This window comes from Spermophilus citellus, assembly GCF_964194105.1.
Source record: "Spermophilus citellus genome assembly, chromosome: 18".
In the NCBI taxonomy this organism is placed as follows: domain Eukaryota; kingdom Metazoa; phylum Chordata; class Mammalia; order Rodentia; family Sciuridae; genus Spermophilus; species Spermophilus citellus.
The window spans coordinates 36,914,666-36,936,627 of NC_138200.1; the positions used below are offsets into that span (position 1 = coordinate 36,914,666).

Sequence of the window (21,962 nt, forward strand, 5' to 3'; positions counted from 1 at the left end):
GGATACTTCTCTGTCATCTTGGTGTTCTCAGTTCAAATACTACTCCTGTTAACCTACTTTATCTCATATCTTATTCCCCTGCTATTTCCTTCATAAAATTATCCTTATCTGAAATAAATTACTTATTTACATGTTTATTGCTTGCTATAACTCCTACACTTTGAGGGCAGGAATCTTGTCTATCTTGCTCATAACTGTATAAAGTGCCTAGCACGTCATGCAATAAATCACTCTTGAATGAATGAATCATCACCATGAAATAGGCAAGAATGCACAGTCATCAAATATAAGTGTACCCAACCCCTTACAGATCTTTTTTTTTTAAAGTTATAGATACTGAGATTTCTTTATGGCTTATAAAAGATAGGTGACGTCAGAAGAAAGCAAGAAAGAAATGCTTAAGGGGTTGGGTATCTGGGAAAGAGGTGCCATAATTAAGAGAATCCACCATTTGGAGTTCTACCTAGTTCTGTGCATATTTGATTTCTCCTTGAGCTCCTGGAGGGGAGGGGAAAACCTGTGGATTTCTATATCCCTCCATACCGACCAGAATATTGCCCGGAAGGTAGTGGGCGATCAATCGCTATTTGATGAATGAAAGAAGCAAGCAGGGAATTAGGAAGGAGTGTAAGAATGAACGAAACGATTCGGGTAACTTGCAGTTCCTCCCCGGGGCAGGAGGCGGCATCAGCGTTACATCAGTCCGGCCTCCAGCAGTTCTTGGTCCCTCCGGCGGACCGTCCAACGCTGGATCCCGAGGCTAGTGCGAAAATTAGCCAATAGAAAATCGTCTTAGTTGGCGAGTCGGGCAGAGGTACCCAATGAGCGCAGCGGACCTAGGTAAGGGGCGGTGCGACGGGGAGGGGTAGAAGGGAGCGGTTAGAGGTGGGAGTTGGCGCTGTGGGCCGGGCGGGGGCCGCTGGGCTGCGATGCGGACGGGGCAGCGGCGGTGACCGGAGTTGCCGCCCGAAATGAACTCGTTGGAGCAGGCGGAAGGTAAGGCGGGTCACCCAGGATGGTCCTGGGGCTCCTCCCGGTAACCGGCGAGGCTCGGGGGTGGGGGCGGCGTCGCGGAGACCCCCCCCCCCGGACAGCGGAGGCCGTGGAGGATGGAGTGATGCGGCCCGGAGCTTCTGGGGGTGCGCAGGGGCCGGCGAGGTGGCCCCACGCCGGGGGCGGCGCGTCAGCTCTCTCCTCCCCCGCGCCCCCTCTCTGGCCACCCCGGCCACCCCGGCCTGGACCGCGGAGCTCCTGCAGGGCGGTACTTTTATTTTCTGTTCATTGGCGAATGCTTCCCCCTCGCAGGTTACGGGGTGCTGACTCGGTTTCATTCCATACCCGATAACCTCACGAGCTGAGAGCAGAATCCCTCGTTGGTTCCGTGGTTTCCGGTAACTTTCGGGGTTAGGAAGTGCTTCGAGGTCTGAAGGTTTAAAAACACCAGCGTGGAAATGAAACCCTATCTCTTTTACAGAGCAAGCACCTCGGGCGCCCGGTCTTAGAGCAAGGTGTAGGCGCTTTGATGGTGCCACCCAGATCACCTTTTAACCCTTGCAGAGGGATAAGGATAAAGGCTAGAGTCTTTACACACACACACACACGCGCACACACACATACATACATACATATGCACGCACACACACGTTACAAGTGTCAATAAGTCTAGTAAAGAAATAGACTTAGAAGGCGCAACCGGATAATGGCAGTCCTCGAAGGTTTTGGTGGTGTTCTAGTAGAAAGTTCTTGGTTCCAAGAGAATTAGAACTTGACAACTTCTTTTTAATTCTTTGATTTGCAGCCTTCCGCCCTTGGGTTTTGGTGCCCGTTGAAGTTGCTGATTTTCCACCTACCAGTTTTTGAAGCTTCTAAAAGTGAACCAGCCAATTTCCTCAACGTGAAATTGGAAATCTAATGTTTTTGTCACGTGGTTAAAACTGTTACAGTAAACAAACAGAGCAGTGATACACATAAGTTGGTGTGTGAGATCTGAAGCACTTAGTCTATCTAAAATTTCCTTTTGATAGATTCAAAAATAGTTGGAGTGGCTAATTAGAGAACCGAAATCTTTTTAACCTAGATCTCAAGGCTTTCGAGAGGAGACTTACTGAATATATTCATTGTTTGCAACCTGCCACTGGACGTTGGAGAAGTAAGTTCCTCAATGTTTTGTATGGGAGGATAAACTGATAGTTGATCTTTTATCCCTTAGAAGGACTGATTTGCTTTTACATAAAACTTCTGATTAACAAATGCTTGCTTTACTAATTCATAAGATTTTTCTTTAAACAATTTTAAACTTTATTTAACATCACAAACAATGCATTACAAAGAAATATTTAAGAAAAGTAACATTATAACTGGCTACTCTAAAAGAACACTATATTTTTTATGGATGAATTTTAATTTTTCCATAAAAATACATACACTTTAATTTGTTATAAAAGATACTATAACTATTTAGATAAGAACACAAGTAATACAAATTTTATTACCCTTTTTAACAGTTTTACAATTTGCCTACAAAGTATTGAAATAAATTTTAAGAAAAGGCAGCTGGGTACAGTGGAGTGAATTTGTAATCCCAGCTACCACCAAGACTGGGACAAGAGAACTCAGAGTTTAAGGCCAGCTGAGCAATATCATGAGAACCTATCTAAAAATGAAAAGGGCTGGGGATATAGCTCACTGGTAGACTGTTCCTGGGTTCAATCCCCAGCGCTCAAAAAAAAAAAAAAAAAAAAAAAAAAAAAGCTTGATAGAGTGGCACACACCTGTAATTCTAGCAACTCAAGAGGCCTAGGCAGGAGGATCAAAAGTTTGAGGCCAACCTCAGCAACTTAGCAAGCTTGTCTCAAAATAAAATGAAAAGGGCTGGGAATGTAGCCCAGTGGTAGTGCACCCCAGTTTCAATCCCCAATAGTAGAAAAAGAAAAACTACATTTTGGCTGGAACTTATAACTTAGTGGTAGAGTATGTGCTTAGTTTGTGCCAGGCCTTTGGTTCAGTCCCCAGCATCAAAAAATTTAAAATCATAATATTAAAATCATAAAGTGTGTATCTGCCAAGATTATTAAATTTCTTAGTTGAATTTTACTGCATAATTGCACTGCTTTGGAGCCTGACCCAGACAAGCAATTCACATTATTACTATCTATTCATAAATATCAGTGCTGCAAAATATTATTTGAATGAATTATAGTTACTGCCCCATTTAAAAATACTATGTAGGAAATATGGACAAATACATAAGTGAAGAGATATCAAACAAAAAGCTTTGCTAACTTGTGTTAGGACCAGTTCTTTTTTTTCAGTGGGGTCTCATGTTATCCAGGCTGGTCTCAAGTGATCCTCCTGTCCCTGCCTCTCTAATAACTGAATGTGCCACCATGCTGGCTGTGGACCAGTCTTAATTCATTAAGTACTAAGTTTTCAAATTCTGTATAAGACCACGGGACATAATGAGCTAATATCTTGGATGTTCACAATTGAAATTTAATTCCTGCCTAGAAGAAAGTACAGTAGCATACATTGAGGTCATACTTTTTTTATGGTGGTACTGGGGATGGAACCCAGGGCCTCAAGCTTGCTAGGCAAGTACTCTACCTCTGAGCTATATCCGCACCCCCAAAACACAATTCATTTCTAATTGTAACTTAGTTTGCAGGACCAAAAAAGAAATGTTGAAGTTAAGGGTTTTTCCTTCCACATCAGAATTTTTTATGAAATTTTTATTAGATCTATTTGTGAAGTTTTAATCATATACTTCAATTCTGGTAGGTCAGAATCCTGAAGTAATGATTTTATCATATTCTCTGGTTTAACTAGGAATTGCTCCACAAAAAATTTGTTTCACTGTTATTTGAGAATCTTTTAAAATGCATATGATGCTGCTGTTTTATAAAATGATACAATGAATACACTTTACTCTTCCTCTGACATGTGTCTCAGTGCTGAAATATAAAAGACATCAGATCTTGGTTAATGCACCAATCAAATAAAAAGCATGTGTATGAGGTTCTTTCTGGTATTTTAATTTTGGTTTTACTTCATTTGAAGAAAATTGGGTGATATTGTATATTTGTTTCTAGAAATACAGAATTATAAGAAATTGAGTTTAATTAGAATAAATAAAAAATAAAATATCCACATTTAAAAAAAGAAATTGAAATTTCTTTTAGCTCAGAACATAAATTTGAAATTTTGATTTTGTTATTAAATTAATTTTTTTCAGTGATTTAACTCTTCCAACTCTGGAAGAAATAAGGTTTTAGTATTTTTTTTGATCTGCATATTTGAAAGTTTTATGTATCCTAACTGAAAGATATGCAGCTGTCCTCACCTTCAGAATATAAACTAGCTCTTCATGCCCATTTACAGTTCTTTAGTAACACCATTCATTCTTAAGTTTTATTTCTGATCTATTTAGAATTTCTAAAATAAGTCTAGCTTAGTAGGAAAAAATAAACCTTTTACAAGCTCTAAACTAGCTGTAATTTCTATGCTCACTTTCCTTTAAGTCCTTATGGGAAATCTGATATTGATTGGTCTGCTCCACGCTGACTCCATACTTCTAACACTGACCTTTGTTAATTCAACAGCAGGTAGTTGTCTGCAGGGCAGCACCCTTTAAACAGAATTCTCAGTGCATTCAAAAAGGAGTCTTTGGCTTGTTTACATTAAAAAATGAGAAGTTTTTGGTTGTTTATCAGATCTGCAAAATCAACACAAAGCACAGTGAAAGTTATATAACATAGAATCTTATATTAAAGTTTCACCATCTGGATTCTTGGTTTTAATTTCATTAATCTTCATTCTCATAAATTTTAACTAATAAGGAAGTTGTTATCAATTACTGAGGTTCAGAATACTTAAGAGAATTCCTCAAGGTCTTGTGGCAATTCTCCTAATTCTTTAATCCAATCAATGAATTTTCCATTTAATGAAGTGCTACATTCTTTGACTGTCATTTATTAGGAACTGGTGGTTGTAGTGTCATGTATTAAGGGTACATTTGCTTACTAATTTCGTGTTTATCTTTCATCAGTGCTGCTTATAGTGGTATCTGTCTGTACAGCTACTGGTGCCTGGAACTGGTTAATAGATCCTGAGACACAAAAGGTAGAAGTTTTGTTTTAAAATCTTTAGTAGATTAAATGAGATATAGTAGTTCTTTGTTAATTGTAAAGTATTATTAATATGCTACCTGTAACTACTACTAATGATATTAATCATTCTATTAAAATATGCCCTACATTAATTTGCTTAAGGAAAACTTTGACTGTTGTGAATTATTTTTACAAGGGAAAAGGCCTAAGAAATGTTACTCCATTTATGTTATTTCTCAATTCACTGCTGAGTTTGTGAACAGATTTTCCATTTTTTTACATCTCATTTTTGTTTATTTCAGTGTGAACATCTCTGTCCTGCTTTGTTTATTTAGTGTCATCAGTGCCAGCTTTTATAAATTATATTTTCTTCTGAGTTATCTCTGTTAATACCTTTCTTCATCCCATAAAGCTTTTGGGGTGATTTTATAGGAAACATGACAAAATAGCAAACTAAGTGTGATTAAAAACCCGATTAGCGGGACTGGGGCTATAGCTCAGCGGTAGAGTGCTTGCCTAGAACTTGTGAGACCCTGGCTTCAATCCTCAGCACCACATACAAATGAATAAATGGAATAAAGGTATTTAAAAAAAAAAAAAAAAACAGACCAGGAGGTCAAAACCAGGAAGGAAACCAGGTTATTGGTATATAGGCTATGTAACCCCATACAATTACCAGAATTGAGTTATCGATTAATCTGAGTTACCTAATCAGTGAAGTCACAGGTTAATTCGACACTTTTCGTTGTCTGTGAGGAGAATACATGTATCAGTCCTTGAGCTAGCAAAGTTTTTCTTTCTCAGCATTTATCTGTAAAAAATTTCCTGCCTGGAATTTAATATAGGAAATGCCAAGAATCTCCCATTGGGCACTGTGCAAGAACATTTCTACACCAAATGCAATAACAGATTTCATAATGTTATTTCTTGAAGCATTCTTTGATGAAAGCTGATAAAATGTTTCTCAAATTTCTGCCTCTTTCTACTATATTGTGCCTTAATTTCAAACTTTGGCTTTTTTATTAGAGAAGCAGTAGTCTTCAATTTTTCATGAACTTTTTCCCCCAGTGCAGTTTTTATTTAGATAATATCAATGTTATAATTTTCACAAATCTTAAAAACCCCTTTCCCCTCTTTAAAATTTTTAATTTATTCTTATTTTTCTAATTGTAGATGGATGCAATACCTTTATTTATTTATTTATTTATTTTTATGTGGTGCTGAAGATTGAACCCAGTGCTTCATATATGCTAGGGAAGCATTCTACCACTGAGGTACACCCTCCCCCACCCTTAAACTCTAATTAGAACACTACTTCTTGTAAATTTTATTTATAAGCTTTTAGGTTATACAAGAGAAAAACAGAGTAAGGCTTTTTGTTATCAGTTTAAATTTCAGGTGGCCAGGGTTTATTTAGCATGTAGTCTCCCTGACTATTCACCAAAGGGGATATATAAAAGGATAAGGAAGTAAGGGAAGTTGGTGATGGAGTTTTATGTTAATAGAGGGGTTTTATGGCAGACAGGAAACTCTCCTGTGTGTTCATTTGTAAAATTCTGATCTCAAGGCTGCATTTGGTACTCATCTTTAGGGCGAGAGTAGAAAGAGGCTGGCAAGAAGATTGAAAAAGATCTATCTTGGGAAATGAGTCTGACTTCTAATTGGGAAAAATATAAGCTGATTTCAGCTAGTTGAGATCTTAATAAAACACAGAATTAAATGTAATTTGAAATAGAACCAAAACTATGTAGTTAATATAATTTTCTAAATTAGGTGAGAATATAACCATTAGCCTTAGGGTTGGCTCTTTTTATTTCAGTATTTAATAACCCCAGACCTGACAAGAGTCTTAACCAGCAGTTGTGACTGAAGCAGGAGTTGCGAACGCAGAAGCATATGCTAGCTGGAAGAGACTGTGAGAGAAGGGATGCAGCAGATGCCTGGTCAAAGGGGACAGCTGCTGTTTGGAGGCAGTTGATTGTTAATATGGAGGAAAAGAGGCTAAAACTGACTGACATAATTAAAATTAAAAAGTAAAGCATTATATCTGCTAACTGTGCAGACCACACAGCTGGCTTACAGGAATCAAAACTGTCCTCAGAGGTTTTAGGAAAACACTCCTCTGGAATATTAGCCTCTCGTTAGGATCTCATCTTTTTGGGTGCTTCTTCTGTCCTGATATATTCAGCTTTTCATCTCTTTCCTTGGCAGATTTTTTTTAAATATTGCCTTGCTGAACCATCTACCTGGTGCTTTTCTTTGTTTTGAAATGTGCACGTGTTTACTTCTCTGTCTTAAAAAATAGGACTCATCTTCCTGTGTTCATGTAAGACTACACAACCAGTGAAACTTCACATTATGTACAACCACAAGAATGGGGTTCTAATTAGAATAAGTTACACTCCGTGTATGTTATGTCAGATATACTCTACTGCTATGTATATTTAAAAAGAACAAATAAAAAAATAGGACACATCTGAAGTGGAGTAGGGATGTGCTTAGCTTGAATTTATTAGTCCCATCTGGTTAACTGATCCAATTTGATTTCTCCTAGATTCTCTTAAATGCTTGTTCTCTCTCTCTTCAGCCTGCTCTATTCCCCAGTCATGTGTTTTAGATGCCCTCTCTTATTCTAATCATAGGTCCTAAACTCTTGTCCCTCTGCATATCTTAGAATTGTGTGTTGTCCCGTTTTCTACTATCATCTGAGATTATACTCAGATCTAAAAAAAAGTCTTTTCTTTCTCTTGAATTCTAGTTTTATTCAGATAGCCATGAATCATTTTTTCTCTGCTTGAATATTCTGTAACCATTAAAAATCTCAGTAGTTTCAAAACCAAACTCATTTTTTGCCTGGAGGAAGAATGGTGTTGCTGAAGCTGAGCCCATAAGGGTTTGTGTGTAGGAGTTAGCCACTTAGGGAAGGTAACGTGTGAGGAAGTGTGGCAGGGGTTAGAGACTTGACCAGGACCAGGTTGTGAATGTCAGAGATGGCCCCACTCTTAAGGAAATTTTTACAGGGAAAGTAGCTAGATCACATTTAACTACAGGCCTCATCTTCATTCACTGAACACAGAATTTAGTAAATATTTGATTATAGGAATGAATTTGTAATGGTTCAAGTATTTGAAATGAATAGACTGGATATTGCTGTATTGTCTTGCTATATTGAGGCTATATGTGTATCTTATACACATCATTTTCAGTTTTACAGAGTAGCAATAAAGATAACTAGGATTATTGGAAGTCATCAAATTCTTGTACTTTAGATAATAAAAATACTACATTTATTTCTGTACAAGTGGGGAGGTTGCAATCAATATCTTAAGATTTTAACATTTTTATATTTCACACTTTTCTTTTACAGGTGTCCTTCTTCACGTCATTATGGAATCATCCGTTTTTCACAATTAGCTGTATCACTCTAATAGGCTTGTTCTTTGCTGGAATACACAAGAGAGTAGTTGCACCGTCAATGTATCCTTTACCACCAATTGACTTTATTCTCTGAACAAAACTAAAGCATTTTCTCGGTTATCTAGGTGCTTATTAGAAACTTATTTTTAAATGAGAAATTTTTCTTTGACCACATTTCTTCAGTATAGCAGCTCGATGTCGAACAGTATTAGCAGAGTACAATATGTCTTGTGATGATGTAAGTATTCTTTTTGTTAGAAAATTGTAGAACTACATGAAAGAACTCAAGTGTTTAGCTTTAGAAAAACATTTTATTAATAATAAATTATCTCTGAAATTAATAGAATGTCTCTTATAGTGTTGATTCTAAGACACAGTTTTCTACATTTTAATATCTCTACAATTGAGGTACATGTAATAATCAATAGTATCAATTAAATTGGCAGAGTTGACAGTTTAATCATTATTAATGGCATGCAGTCATGTCCTAAAATTGAAGCCATCTTAGATTCAATAAAATGTGACAAATATTGGCCCCAAATAGCTCAAAACATATTGGTTTATATCTTGTGATATTCAGTATCTTTGTAAAATAAGGCATACATTAATTTGTGGGCTATAGATAGATGGCCTGCTGTGTTTTAAACAGTAGATCGAGGACCAGTGCATTACAAGTGTCTCATGGTTTTGATTGTTACCTTCTATTTGCTTGTTTTATTTATAAAAGTATTTTTACCTCCATTTAAAAAATTAAATAATACCTGTTCATTATATAAAATTAGAATAAAAACTCAAAAGAAGCACGAGGGGGGTGGGAATGTAACTCAGCAGTAGAGCATTTGCCTAGCACGTGTGAGGCCTTGAGTTCCATTCCCAGCACCACAAAAAAGGAAAAAAAGGCAATAAGGCAAGAAAACAGCTGGATCAATAGAGAAGAATAAAGACTGAACACACATTTTTTTTTTTTAGAATTAGAGGATAAAAGATAGTATTTCAAAGTAAGAGAAAGAATTGGCTCTTCATTTGGAATAAAATGAATTTAGCTCTCCCCTTGCATCAATAAAAAAACTGAATTCCATATAGATTAAAGTCTTAAATATGTTTAAAAAGACATTGATAACTGGTCACAATGTCACATGCCTGTAATCCCAGCTACTCCAGAGACTGAGACAGGAAGATTACTTGAGCTTAGGAATTTGGGGCCATCCTTGGCAGCATGAGACTAGACATTTTTATGAAGGAAATGCAAAGTGAAATAGTTCCATTTGCTTTACCTGTCTTATCGGCAAAAGTTAAATACCCTGATAACTCTATTACTAATGGTAAAATGGATGTACCCATATATTGCTGTGTTGGGAATTTAAATTGGTTCAGCCATTTTGGAGAGCAGCTTTTCATTATTGTTATACATTGTAATGTGCAGGCTTAGGCCTCCAGATGTATCCATTCTACCCACCTGGTGGGGAACCATTGCACTTGGAAAGAAGGAAACAAATACAAGGTTGTTAACTGTACATCTTTTGCAGTACTGAAAAAATGGAAACAATCTTTGTTTCTTAACAAGGGAGTGGTAAAATTGACTGTGATGTAGCCATGTCTTAGAAAATAAATAAATCTAAGGGAGATTTCCAAAACAGAATGTTAGGCATAAAAAGCAAATTACCAAACAATATGTATAGTATGATACATTTTTTAAAGTTTTAATTAAGGAAATGTTCCAATATAATTAAAGAGAAGAGTATAATGAGCTTCCATGTACCTAGTGTCAGTAATCAACTCAAAGCCATTCCTATTTTATATGTTCCTTTGCCTACATTCTTCTCCTGATTATTTTTAAACAAATCCCAAGTGATACATTTCACCTGTAAATATTTTCATGTATGAGACATGAAATTTTTATTATTTATATTTGTGAATATAAATCCATGCTGGAATTAGTTTCTGGAGAGAATTAGAATTTGAGTTAGGTAGAAAGTGTGGCCTTAGCGTATCTGTATTGATTTTTTTATATATATATAATGGGATTGCATTAATATCTTATGATTAAAAATAGATTTAAAATAGGCTAACCCTGTGGATAAATAAATAGTGGTATGTGCATGCAGTGGAACTCAGTATTTAAAAGGGACAAATTGTGAAACATGAATTAACATGGATGAAACTCAGAAATACATTGAAAGAAGCAGATACAAAAGAAGACATGTGATCTAGTTTATTCACAGATCAAATACGGGCCAAGCTGAAAGTGGTTATGGCCCTGTGGAGTAGGGAATAGACACCATTGAAATAGGGCACAGAGGATTTTTCTGGGTGGTAATGTTCCATAGCTTGCTCAGAGTGGTGGCTACATGAACATCATGTTTATCAAACTCAAAACTATAAGATTCTTTTCTGTTTTTTGTTTTGTTTTGCTTTGGTCATTGTTGGTTGTTTGGGTGTATGTTCACTCTGAGCCTAAAACCTAGTGCCTCACACGTGCTGGGCAAATGCTGTACCACTGAGCTATACCCTCAGCCCTTTGCACATTTTCTTGCATCAAAATTATGCCTCAGTAAAACAATGGAAAAAGTATTCTAAGATATCAAGAAATTACCAAAAACTAAGTGATCGAAATTTAAGTGAAAGAATCAAGAGGTAAGCAAAATCCATACAGTTTAACACATTTAAACTGAAGATAAAATAATTAAAACCACCTGAAATTTCACCAGTGAAGATAACCACCATGTTTTATATTCGCATTGACTTGGGGAGCGGGAGTGCTGGGGGCTCCTGATTGAACTCAGAGTCTCATGCATGTGAGTAACCACCCTCTACTGAGCTAAATCCCCAAGTCCTCTTATTGACTTATAAAAGGAATGTGGTATAGATTTTTCAAATTTGCTTCTTTCACCACCAGTTATTGGGCAATAATCACATGCAGGTCCTTTATCTCATTTTTGGTCTTGATTTTTTTATTTGCATATTGTCCCATTTTTATGAATCATAATTTAATCCCCCATTGGACATACAGTTGTTTCCCTACTTTCCATACTATATGTGCTTGTATTCTATGATGGAACTTAAGCTCCATGATGGTAGGGGACTTGGTCTAGTTCATTACTGGATCCCAGCACTTCACACAGGGCCTGGCACATAGTAGGTGTTTGATAAATATTGAATAAATGCATTGTTAATAGTATGTATATCTGTGCACTTGAATCTAGTTTCCATAAGATAAATTCCCAGAATTGTTTGGATTATGTAGCATGCACTTAACTATTATTTTTATTGATTTTTTTTTGTAAACTTGACTCAGCTTACACAGTTTTACCAGCATACTGAGTAAAACAATGGAAAAAGTATTTATTTATGAAATTTCAAACATAATTAAAGAGCAGTGTGTAAATGTTCATTGTTCTAAACCATTTTACTTTTTTGTGAGGAAATTAAAACTTTTTTTTTTTTTTTAAGTTGGAAAGGATAAATGTTTTTTGTGTCAGACTTTGGTAAGAAGTATAAATTGTACCAGTTTGGCATTTTATCAAGTGGATTGATTGGCTGGTTTCTAGGTAACCAGTGGGCAGGGTCTTCAAATAAAGATGTATATGTGTGGTTTTATTTTTTATGTTTCTGATGCTGGAAATTGAACCCAGAACTTTGTGCATGTGTGTTAAAGTAATAATTCAGTCCACAAAAAGGAAACTTTGAAGACATAACAATTAATTGTTTAGTATTGACTAAGTATAGAGAAGTATTTCTATTTTTAAGTATTTCTGATTTCCTGTAAATGTCCTTTAAAGCTTATAAATAAATGGTGGTATGTTAATAGAACTATATTGAAAAAAATTATTTTTCTTTTTTCCAGACAGGAAAACTAATTTTGAAACCTAGGCCTCACGTTCAATGACAATCTGCACTCATTGTTATAGGACCTAAAACAGTCTTTTCTTCAAATAAGTGATACAGCAAAAAGCCATAAAGGATTCCTTTTGCAGCTGGATATGTGAAGGTTATAGAACAACTGACAAGAAGTGTGCAATATATACCCAAATTATCCTGATGATGGTGATGACTCAAGTTATCAGTGCTTTGGTACCTTTGATTACCTGTGTTCAGTATTAGTGTCACTTTAGTACTTCAGCACCTGCGAAGATTTTTGCAGATGAAGTATGTATGTATGTTACTAAGTTAAACTTAGAAACAGAACCTCATTCAGTTTTTATAATGTATTTTTGCAAACTACTGTAAATAGCAAATCAATGCCAATGTTAAAAGAGGAAAATGTTGTGTGGACTTTGTTCTCCTGTACCAGTGTTTTCAGGAACATCTGCTTGCCATCCCCACAGCTCTTCAAAACCAGCTATTATGTGTGCCTTTCATTCGTGACTCCTCTTTTAATTGTACTGCAGGAAAAACATTGGATTCCGCTTAGACTGAGGAAAACTCATCTCCATTATGTTGTAAGAAATTATAGATGTTTTGACAATTTTTGTTAAACCAGATACTGACCTCTCACAACTATTGTCATATTTTTCAGTTCACTGTTTTCATTTAATGCTAAATATACTTTATATTTTTTTAAGAATTTTAAGAACACCCAAAGTCTTCTGAATGTACAATTTTAGTTATAAATTATGTATTGTTTGGGGATTTGATAGTCATCGCTTTAGATAATTGGATTGAATGCTGTGGTGGATGTACTGTTACACTAGTACTATACAGGTGTGACTGAGTGTCCTGCTCCATTCCCAGGATAACATAGGAGCAGTGCCACAAACTAGAGTCTACAATTCTCACTGTTTAGAGAGCGTTAATGACATACTGTGTATGTATAACAGCCACATGTACTATAATAACCCTTAAAATTAAACTATTGGGATTGCTGTAAATATTTTAAAGTACTGGAGGTGCCTTTTACCTGTTTAATAGAAGATTTTGGAAGTTTAAATTATTTCATGAGCAATCTTTTAAATTTCATTTAACATAAAGCTGAAATTTCAATAATAAGAAAAACTTTTTAACAAGGCTGCCATTTAACATAAATGTATTCATCTTGGCTTTCACATGTAAAAAATTTATTCTTCGAACTGCAGCAATAAAACCCTCTGCTCCTAAGAAGTCTTAGAGGGTATTCTATATATTATGCTTTGTTTTATTTTCTGTAAATTTTGTAGGTAAATATGTGCATAAAAATAAATACTTTATATATAACTAGTGATTAGACTTTTTTCTTTGCTTTATTGTAAGTATGTAACTCTGAAAAAAAAATATTTTAAACATACTGTCTGTATCAGATAAAGGCCAATTCCAAATGAGATAATTTACCTTAACTCTGTATCCAGTAGAGCAAATTTGAAGCATTAATTGTAGGTACCTAATTTATTAGGTTATTGTTACCTTTAATATGTCTTATTAATCATAACCTAGTAACATTTGGCTTTTAATCAGAAAGTGCAGGTTTTCTCATGTTGCTTTTTATAAACTTAGATTGCCAGTTTCCTCCAAGACTATAAAGCTGAAAAGGGACATTATAGGTCCTTAAATTGTTTTTGGAGTTATGAACTCTTGAATATTTAATAAAAATCTTGACTCTTCTCCCCTAGAAAAATATGCCTGTATGCATTTGCATGCACTTGAAAGGTATATCCTGATGCCAGACTACTTGGAGTCCATTGGCTCCAAAAAAAAAAAAAAAAAAATTCTGTTACCCTTCCAGAGAGTTTCTTCACTTTATTTCTACCAGAACATCTCATTTCCCAAAAAAAATTTTGCTCCAGATGAAATGGCTCAAGGATCCCTGCCACATGTGTTTCTCAACACCACCTCCATCCTCTCCTCCGTCCTTCCACACTGTTGGGAGAGTTACAGTTGAACAGTTCTCTAATTTTACAAGTAGGGAAAGCAGTCTCAGACTTGTGATGACCTTACTCTGGGTTCCCAGGATTTAAAGAGCCAAGCCAGACATGGTGGTATTCATATGTAATCCCAGTGATTTGGGAGGCTGAGGCAAGAGGATCACAAGTTCCAGGCCAGCCTCAGCAACTTAGTGAAGCCCTGTTTCAAAATAAAAACAAAAATAAAAAGGCTGGGGATATGCACAGTGGTTTAGCACCCCCAGTTTCAATTCCCAACATCAAAACTCAAATCTCTGACTTATAAATTTAAGAGTCTTTATAATATGGTTAAGAGTGTAGGCCTATAGGTCAGACTGGGTTTTGAATTAGGTTTGCTGCTTGCTAGTTTTCTAACAAAGTCAAATTATGTAACCTTAGTTTCTTCATTTATTAAATGGCCATAATACCAATATCCTAGATAAAGGAAGATGGATATATAGGATGTAGGTCTTTTTTTATATATATTTTTTAGTTGTAATTGGGACACAATACCTTTATTTCACTTATTTATTTTTATGTGGTGCTGAGGATCCAACCCAGAGTCCCACACTGAGGCAAGCACTCTACCTCTGAGCCACAACTCCAGCCCTAATGCCAGTCTTTCCAAGTTTATTCTAAGTATTGAAATCTTCATTCATGTAAAACACTTAAAGCTGTGTGGCTGAGGGTCCGTTCTCTGTAAGATTAGTTGTCATACCAAATCATCAAAGTAAAAAAACTAAAAATAATTGTTGTAACTTTGCAACATTTTAATTTCGATAACCAACATTTTTAAATGTGCTTTAAAAATCTTGATGGAATGCTTTACACTTTCCACAGAACAGAAACTAAAAATATTCTTACAATTAGTCACAAATACAGTCCTGGGGATTTTTTGCCAACATATGTGAGCATTGTCTAAAAAGTTTTCTGTAGCAGCTAGGCCCTGCCACACTGTGCTTGGCTCAGTTTACAAATGTGCTCTAACCTCTAGCTTCACTGTCACTTCTGTGGTTCCCCTCTCCTGCTAGGCTTGTTTTCTGGCAGTAATTAAAACCTGTGACTTCCTCGGCTCCTGCACCTGCCCACCAGAGCCACCTTGGTTTCATAGTTTGACAAAGTATTGACCTCTTCCACCATAAGGACCAGAGCTGCTCCCTCCAGTTAACTTCAGTTTAAGGTTGATTGTTGTAACTGCCAAAATCATTGTAGTGTCCACCACCTCCAAACTGCTTCTGTCCACTGCCACCATATCCAGCTCACCATGGTTGACATCAAAGCCAGCACTGAAGTTTCTTCTATTACCAAAATTGTCATTGTCTCTAAAGCTGTCTCTATGATCATCACCAAAGTTTTCAGAACCACTTTGACCTTTTTGGCCACACAAAGCACTAGCCATCTCTTGCTTGGCAGGGCTCTCCTCACTTCCTAGTTGGGACCCAGACTCCACAGTATATTTTTGAGTGACAATAATCTAACAGCGTGGTCATCCAAGTTCCACTGCCTCAGTCTGTTGTGATTTTAATCACTTCTATTTTCCCAAATTGTTCAAAATTAGCTTTGTAGGTGATGTTCTCCAGTGCCATCTTAATGCCACCAACAAAGATTGTTTTCACAGTTAAGTAGTCCCTGGTTTTTGAGGGTCTTTGGTTCCACACTCTTCCATCTGTTAGGCCTTATGTTCATACTGCATCCACCCCCTCCACAGTGGCAGGAGTGACAAACCCAAAGCCCCAGGAGCACTTAGTGTTCAGACCTCTCATTACCATGTAGCCCCAGAGTCTTCTCCACTGCTCAGAATGGCTTCTCAGACTCCGATCAGTCGTTTGAAAGTTCAGCCCTCCAATGAAGAGCTTCCACAGCTGTTCCTGCTCTGGAGGAGACTTGACAGACCTAATGGCAGCGCAAAGGGGGACTTCAACAATGCTTCCTCTGTGGCATCCTTGGGCAGGAAGCTCTGCTTATGTTTTGAACTAAGCAGATTCCTGAATAGTGGATTAAATGAATATTTGGCCTCTAATGAAGAAGAAACTAAAGTGGCATCTTGATGTTCAGGTAACCTCACTGAAAGCAATCAAGCTGGTGACTACCTGGCAATGCTGCTTTTTGAGAGTTTTTGCTCCCTGAGAACTGGCCTCTTAGATGGCGTTTTGTAGACTAAGTTTCCTCTGTGACAAAGGCTCAGCCTTCGCCAGCTGAGTTTAAACACTCCTTGTCCTGTTGAAACAGAAATTTCTTGTTTGCCCTCAGAATCCAAACTCTGTTTATCCTTCTATAAGGGTAAGAACATTCTCTATCTTCCCTCTCCTTTTCCTCCCCCATTAAAAACAGGAAATCCACCTTGTCTGCTTCATCATGGAGCACAAACATTTTTAAAACGGATGTTTCGGGTACAACTGATGTTTGCTGTGTAAGTTTGTGTCAGAGGCAAAAAAAGAAGAGGATATTTGTTACTAAGTTTGGGGTTGGTTTGGTTTTGTGGCACTGGGGATTGAGCCCAGGAGTGCTTTATCACTGAGCTACACCCCTAACCCTTTTATTTTTTGAGACAGGGTCTGGGTAAGCTGCCAAGGCTGGCCTCCAACCTGTGATCCTCCTGGTCACACCAAGTGATGGCCTCTTCCTCTTAAGAATCCCTCACGTTCTAAAACACTCCTGGGGGCCCTGTCATTGTGTGCCTGCCCGTTTCCTTGCTGTTTCATTGAAGACTTGTTATCATTCATGGTGAATCCAGATGTTGGACATGGTTTCTGTCTGCCCAGCTCCTTTTGAGTGGCCTCACTAGGTTTGGGAGATGCCAGCAGTCAGTCCAGCCTCCCGGTGACAAACAGAAAACTTCCCCAGCACCCTTGCATTTGGGGCCCAGGCATGTTGCTGGGCACTCAGTGATGTTCAAGGATGTGCCATCACTTTCCTCCTCAAACCAGTTGTATGGAAAGGCTTTGGACTATTTTTTTCTGAGAGTTTAATCCTTGAGCCAATCTTTCTGGACTCCAAAATTCTAAGGTACCCAATATGTTTTAAATAATCTGTTTTATCAGGCAAAGCTTTCTGTTCACCTGATTGCTGGAGTATTGCAACAGAAGTAGTGTTCCAAGGAACATACTTTTTATTTTAATATTTTTATTGGAGCTTTATAGTTATGTGTAGTAGTTGGGTTCATCCCAACAAACTCATACATCATGGAATTCGATTTCAGTTCATGATGCTCCTTTTCCCCTTCCACCCTCCCTCCCCTCTCCCATTTTCTTTCCTCTGCTCTACTAGGCTCAAGGGTCACACTTTGAGGAGCCCTGATCTGTATGCAGACTAGGAAGCTGCTTCCAGACAGCCCAGCGCTAGCTGACAGGTAAGAGGGTGTAGGGATGCGTGTGGCGGAGCCCCCCAGCTTGGCGCACTGACTTGGATTACAGTCCTGGTTCCCTCCATCAAACACTTGGACGAGTGACTTGTTCTCTCCAAACCCTACTTTCTTCACTTAGGTCTATTCATAGCTATCTTTCAGAATCATCTTAAGGGATAAATTAAGTAGTATATGTAAGAAATATAATTTTCCATTTTTTAAATTACAAATTTTTATTTTGAGTCCCTATTCTAAATTCTTGTCATATATGTATCTTCTGTGGTTTGAAGAAGTGTTCCCCAAGACCCCTGTATTGAAAGCATGATCTCAGCCCATGGTGCATGAGGGGTGGTAGAACCTTTAAGATACACAGCCTAGTGGGGGTTCTCCCAGTCATCAGAAGCATGCCCTTGATGCAGGCACTAGAACCCCAACCCCTCCTTCACATCCTGGCCATGAGGTAAGTAGCATTTTGTTCCGCTACACACTCCTTGCCATGATGTGCTGCCTCGCCACAGGTCCTAAAGCAACTGACACCTACAAAACTGTGTTAAAATAAACCTGTCTTCTGTTTAAGTATATTAGCTCAGGTGTTTTGTTATAGTAACAGAAATCATGATTATCACGGTGTCTTTAACACACAGGAGTACCTGGCATGTGGGAAATGCTCAATTACTGTCAGTTGAATGAATGAATAAATCTTGACTTTGGTATTTAAATTGTGTTTGTATATGAATACACTACATCATAAAATTTTATTATATCATGTTGTTCATATAGTTTTGGGGGTTCTTTTTGTGTAGATGGGGGATTTAACCTAGGGCCTGTATATGCTAGACAGGCACATTACTACTGAGCTACATCCTCAGCCCTTTTTATTTATTTATTTATTTTTGAGAGAGAGAGAGAGAGAGAATTTTAATATTTATTTTTTTAGTTCTCAGCGGACACAACATCTTTATTTGTATGTGGTGCTGAGGTCAAACCCGGGCCACACACATGCCAGGAGAGTGCGCTACCACTTGAGCCACATCCCCAGCCCCTTTTTATTTTATTTTATTTTATTTTTTATTTTTTAAAGAGAGAGTGAGGGGGGGGGAGAGAGAGAGAGAGAGAGAGAGAGAGAGAGAGAGAGAGAGAGAGAATTTTTTAATATTTTTTAGTTTTTGGTGGACACAACATCTTTGTTTGTATGTGGTGCTGAGGATCGAACCTGGGCTGCACGCATGCCAGGCGAGCGCGCTACCGCTTGAGCCACATCCCCAGCCCAGCCCTTTTTATTTTGAGACAAGGTCTAAGTTTCCCAGGCTGGCCCTGAACTTGTGATCCTCCTGTCTCAGTTTCCCAAGTAACTGGGATTATAGGCAAGAGCCACTGCACCTGGCTTGGTATGTGTGTGTATGTGGGGGCGGGTTCTTGAAAGGTTTGTAGTTTAAATAACAGTAGGAAAAATAAAATAAATCTATAAGTTTAGTCAATAAATCAGAAGAGAAATATATCCTTGCTAGGAGTTGATCTTTAAATTTTAAATTTCCTAAAATTATGTATTAATATCAGACCTTTTTTTCCCCTGTTCTACCCTGAACACCATTTTAAAAAGCAAACCACAAAGTGTTATGGAAATTTTTGAACACATGTAAAAGTAGAGAAGATAATATAATGGGCCCCCCAACTATTATAGCAAGTCTTATTTCTTATATGCACCCTATTTTTACTTATTTATTCCCTCAGTCCCACAAAGGATTAATTTGAAACATCCCACACATCATTTCATCTAGAAATATTTCAGGAAATATTTCCAAAAGACAAAGACTCTTTTACCATAATCACAATAACTGTATCACATACACACAAAAAAAACCCCAATAATTTTATATCTTCAAATATTCAGCTCAACCTTCCCCAACTATCTCATAAATCTGTCTTTCTCTGTCTGTACTGAGGATCAAAACCAGATCTTTGCACAAACTTAGTACATGCTGTACCACTGAGTTATACTCCCAACCATAAATACCTCTTTTCCTGTTGATTTGTTTGAATTAAGATCCAGATAAAGGAAACTCAAATAGTAATAGTTCAGGGGAAACACAACGTAGGAGCTAGGTTTTTGAAATCTCTATATCTGATGACATTTGTGCACAAGGAACACTTTTCCAATAAGTAATGTCCAGTGATTTCTGCCAAGGTCTCTACAGCAAACCAGCACTGTGAACCAGTGTGAACTTCAGTACTGCCTCTTCATGTACTAATAGCCACACAGGAAATGGGGAATCCGACACATAAGCCACAGCGAAAGTCCAGGGCAAGTGCCATGTAGCATCTTTAGATAGCACCCAGTCCAGGGGATGTGGCTCAGTGGTGGAGTGCCCCTGAGTTCAGTCCCAATTGGAAAAAAAAGCAAAAAACCAAAAAAAACCAAAAAACTGGAGAGCACTCAGTCCAATAAGAGTGACTCAGGGGCTGGATTGTGACTCAGTGGTAGAGCCCTTGACTAACGTGTGAGGCACTGGGTTTGATTCTCAGCACCACATATAAATAAATAAATAAAGGTCCATCGACATAGACCGTTCATGTTGAAATGTGTGTGTGTGTGTGTGTGTGTGCGTGTGTGCGTGTGTGCGTGTGTGTGTGTGTGTGTGTGTGTGAGAGAGAGAGAGAGAGAGAGAGAGGGGGAGAGAGAGGTAGAGAGACTCAGGAGGGAGACCACCAGGAAAACCTTGGAATAGATATGTTTGAAAGTATGGAACATATTGTTGATAGATAAAGATGTTAGACTTTGGGGAAAATAATGACATTCATGGGAAAACAGGATAATGAAAAAAATCAGTTATTAACATCAGGAAGGGCTGGGGATGTGGCTCAAGCGGTAGCGCGCTCACCTGGCATGCGTGCGGCCCGGGTTTGATCCTCAGCACCACATACAAACAATTCTCTCTCTCTCTCTCTCTCTCTCTCTCTCTCTCTCTCTCTCTCTAAAAAAAAAAAATCAGGAAAATGAAGGATTGTGCAGGAAACGAGTGTGGTTTGGTGGACTTCTTAGTTCAAAAGTGAGAAATACTTATATTAACCTCCTAATTTAAACAGTGACAATCTAATCAAGAACCCCTAGGTGTAGTGGTGTGCACCCATAATTACAGCTCTTTAGGAGGCCAAGGCAAGAAGACTGTTCATGCCCAGGAATTGGGCACCAGCCTGGGCATCGCAAAGACACCCTGTCTCAAAAAACAAACAATAAACAACCCACACAAAATAAGATTCATGTTGAAATAAGCAAAAATGAGATATGTTTAAAAAAGGGAGAATCTGTACACAAACTCTGAAGTGTGACTGTGTAGGTAAATTCTGTCTTTGTCATTGACAAATCATGTACTCTTAGGAAAATCACTTAACTTCTGAACCTCAGTCCCCTCGCATCTGAAGGGGACATTAACGTTGCAGGGGATTGTCAAAGCTCTTAGAGCAGTGTCTGGTGCAGTGAGGGATGCCTACTCTCAAGAGGGAGAGGGGAGACCTTTATGATTATTAATGAATCTGGAGAACCAGTCAAAGAAGGGATAGATTCTGTGAGCTTTTCTTTAATCAGCTTTGGGGCTGGGGTGTAACTCCTAGGTAGAGCACTAGCCTACTATGTGTAAGCTCTGGGTTCAATCCCAGCACAAAATACACACAAAACAATCAACTTTATTTAGGTTAATTTATATGTAATAAAATGCACCCAGCGTAATTGTACAGTTTGATGAATTTTAATAAATGTAGTGCCCATGTAACAATCACCATAAGCAAGATACAGAACATTTCTGTTACCTTGAAAGACTCCTTTGTCAAGTTCTGTCCCTAACCCCTGGTCCCAGGCAATTTCTGCTCTGCTTCTGACTCTATAGATTACATTAGTCTTTATTCTAGAGTTCCATGTAAATGAAATTATAGTATAATTATATAATACCATAATTTTTTTGGTCTTCTTTTTCTCAACATGTTTTCGAGATTTTTATCTATGTAAATACATATGTTAGTAACTTGTTCCTATTTATTTATTTATTTAATTTTTTTTAGAGAGAGAGAGGGAGAGAGAGAGAATTTTTTAATATTTATTTATTTTTTTTTTAGTTTTCGGTGGACACAACATCTTCGTTGGTATGTGGTGCTGAGGATCGAACCCGGGCCGTGCGCATGCCAGGCGAGCGCGCTACCGCTTGAGTCACCTCCCCAGCCCCAGTTCCTATTTATTTTAAAAATTTACTTATT

The 21,962-nt window shown here is 37.6% G+C and overlaps 1 protein-coding gene across 1 annotated transcript; it reads left to right on the forward strand.

The window, feature by feature from the left end:
- Nucleotides 1-855: 855 nt before the first annotated feature.
- CNEP1R1 (CTD nuclear envelope phosphatase 1 regulatory subunit 1) lies at nt 856-13,719 on the forward strand. The gene is made up of 6 exons (XM_081274026.1): nt 856-996; nt 2,078-2,149; nt 5,045-5,118; nt 8,473-8,582; nt 8,706-8,760; nt 12,367-13,719. The coding sequence occupies exons 1-6, from the start codon at nt 972-974 to the stop codon at nt 12,406-12,408; spliced, it is 378 nt and encodes a 125-aa protein (XP_081130152.1). The 5' UTR covers nt 856-971; the 3' UTR covers nt 12,409-13,719.
- Nucleotides 13,720-21,962: the final 8,243 nt, after the last annotated feature.

Excerpts from the sequence above, each read along its gene's own strand:
- CNEP1R1 (XM_081274026.1), top strand. The coding sequence starts at position 972 with ATGAACTCGTTGGAGCAGGCGGAAG. Across the intron at positions 2,150-5,044 it reads TGCCACTGGACGTTGGAGAA|TGCTGCTTATAGTGGTATCT; the intron begins GTAAGTTCCTCA and ends ATCTTTCATCAG. Across the intron at positions 5,119-8,472 it reads TAGATCCTGAGACACAAAAG|GTGTCCTTCTTCACGTCATT; the intron begins GTAGAAGTTTTG and ends TTTCTTTTACAG.